Source organism: Austrofundulus limnaeus, unplaced genomic scaffold (genome assembly GCF_001266775.1).
Source record: "Austrofundulus limnaeus strain Quisiro unplaced genomic scaffold, Austrofundulus_limnaeus-1.0 Scaffold576, whole genome shotgun sequence".
Lineage (NCBI taxonomy): Eukaryota > Metazoa > Chordata > Actinopteri > Cyprinodontiformes > Rivulidae > Austrofundulus > Austrofundulus limnaeus.
The window spans coordinates 264062-266149 of record NW_013952978.1 but is presented as its reverse complement, the minus strand read 5'-3'; the positions used below and the strand labels follow the sequence as shown (position 1 = coordinate 266149).

The 2088-nt window shown below is 57.0% G+C and overlaps 1 protein-coding gene across 1 annotated transcript; it reads right to left on the bottom strand.

The window, feature by feature from the left end:
• Nucleotides 1-182: 182 nt before the first annotated feature.
• On the bottom strand, nt 183-1066 carry LOC106530913 (extensin-like). The gene is made up of 2 exons (XM_014026643.1): nt 652-1066; nt 183-523 (listed from the first exon to the last, which is right to left on the bottom strand). The coding sequence occupies exons 1-2, from the start codon at nt 1064-1066 to the stop codon at nt 183-185; spliced, it is 756 nt and encodes a 251-aa protein (XP_013882097.1).
• Between the last annotated feature and the right edge of the window lie 1022 nt (nt 1067-2088).

The window sequence follows — 2088 nt, the reverse complement described above, 5'->3', positions numbered from 1 at the left end:
ACATTAGAACTAAGCTGATTTTTGGCAAATCTGGAAAACCTCCTTTGTTTTCAGTCTATAATGTTATTATAATGCCCTTAGTCCTGCTAAATAGTTTTTATTTTTTGGCTATTTTCTTATTTCTTCATCCCCGAGTGGGTCCTCACCTTCAACATGCTCTGTATGACCCCTCATCTCCAACGTTAAGATGCAGCTAAAAGTGGGGTGACGCTACTCTCGCTCTGGGGAGGGCCTTGGTGGCTCTGGGGGATGTCTTCTGGTGGCTGCATGTGGGCCCTCAGGTGCTCTGTAGCAGCGGCGATGTGTTGCTGACTCGGTGGCCTGGCTGTGCTGGAGTGGGTTTGGAGTGGGCATTGGGGGCTTAGGGTTCTGGGGTCATGCCGCCCCTGGGCTGTGGTCCTGGTGGGGCTGGGGGGCTTGGGTTCTGGCTGGTGGGTTGCCTGGCTCTGGGCCAGTTTGTGCCCTGGTGCCCGGCTCTGGGCAGGGGGCCTTTGGTGCGCTGGTGGGCTGTGGGTCTCATGAGCTGGAGGGTTGAGCTAGCTGGAGGCAGGGCTGGTGGCCTGTGGGAGGGGATAGGCCAACCCAGCCTGGGTGTCTAGCGTGCTATATGTTCTGAGAGTTATCTGAATGATGGGGAGGGTATAGTATTGCTTCTGGGGTGGGGGCTGGGTAGGTGGCCTTGGTGGCAGCCGGGAGCTGTGCTGGGTTGGCTGGTTGGCCACTTTGTTGTGATGGAGGTTCGCTCTAGGCCACTTCTTGCGCTGTCTGTGGCTGCATGTGCACTCTTGGCTGAATCGTCCTGGCAAGGGTTCGGTAGCTTCTTTGGGTTGCAGTTGGTTGTGGGGCTGGGGGTCGGGTCTTGGGGGGTCTGGACGGCTCTGGAGTGGGTGGACTGTTGGTCCCGGTTTCTGGCGGTGCTCTGCGCTCTGTCTGTCTGTGGTCTGAGGCTTTCCAGGTCTGGTGGTCTGTCCGGAGGAAGAGGTAGCAGCCTCAGTCTCTGGGTGGGTCTCAGGAAATGGGGGAGTCTACCGGGGTCAGCAGGGGAGCTGGCCCTCTGTGGGAACATTTTGCTCCCTCAGTCATTTTATTCTCCCCATCCTCCACCACACACCTCTACCCTCTTCATTTATCAACTGCACTCATGTAGGGTTTTTGGGGCAGAGGTGTGTTACAAGGAGCAACAATTTTACATCTCTGTTTGCTATAACTACCTGGGCTCCAATTTTACTGTAAACCTTAGACATTCACTCATAACGTCCTCATAACATTTACATATAGGAACTTGGGGGTGGGCACAGGCATGTGCTCTATGGCATACAAGGGGCGGGATGGGTTACTCTTGCCACTGATGCCTGTGCCCACTCCCATTGTTTGCTACAAGACATTTAGGGTTTTGGGTTAGAGTTGGGGTGGAGGGGAAAGTGGCACTGTGCTAGCCTCTGCTCCGCCTTCTTCCCCATTTTACTTGCATTATAGAACAACATGCATCAACAGTACATCTGAGGGTGGGGGTGTCGGGGTCTTTTTCACTCCCCCATTCCCTGTTGGCCTTCTGGGGATGGGGTCCAGAGGAGGGGCAGACCATCTTGTGGGGCCTAGGCTGCGAGTGGACTTGGGGCTTGGACGGGTGCTGGGGGCGGGGCTGGCGCTCCAGCTTCCCTGGGGCTGTTCGGGCTCCCGGAGTCTGGCTCCTGGTTACTGTGGTTGGCCTGCTAGCTGGGGTGGCTGCCGGAGTCCGGCAGGTGGTCGGTTGGGGGGTGTGCGCTTGGCCATTGGCGGTGTATGGGGGTGGTCCAGAGTGTGGCTTCACTGGGGTGGGGGGGGGGGGCTGGCCGGTCAGCCTGGTGCGGCCTGGGCCGAGACTTGGCTATCTGCGCCTCTCCACCCCAAGATGAATGGGTCTACCCCTGGGTTCAGATGTGAGCTGCCTCTGTAGGGGACGGGAGCACATCCTGGGCCTGGGGGGTATAGAGTATGAATGGGGAGTGTGAGTAGAATTTGGCGTCCATCTTGTGTGTCTTGAAAGAGTGGGTGGGAGGATGAGGGTGGGTGTTGTGATTTCAGTAGCAGTGTGCAGTTGTGTGTGTG

Coding starts and splice junctions, on each gene's coding strand:
- LOC106530913 (XM_014026643.1), bottom strand. CDS start 1,066: ATGTTCCCACAGAGGGCCAGCTCCCCTGCTGACCCCGGTAGACTCCCC. Junction 524..651: donor ACCCAGCCCCCACCCCAGAA/GCAATACTATAC, acceptor TCAACCCTCCAG/CTCATGAGACCCACAGCCCA.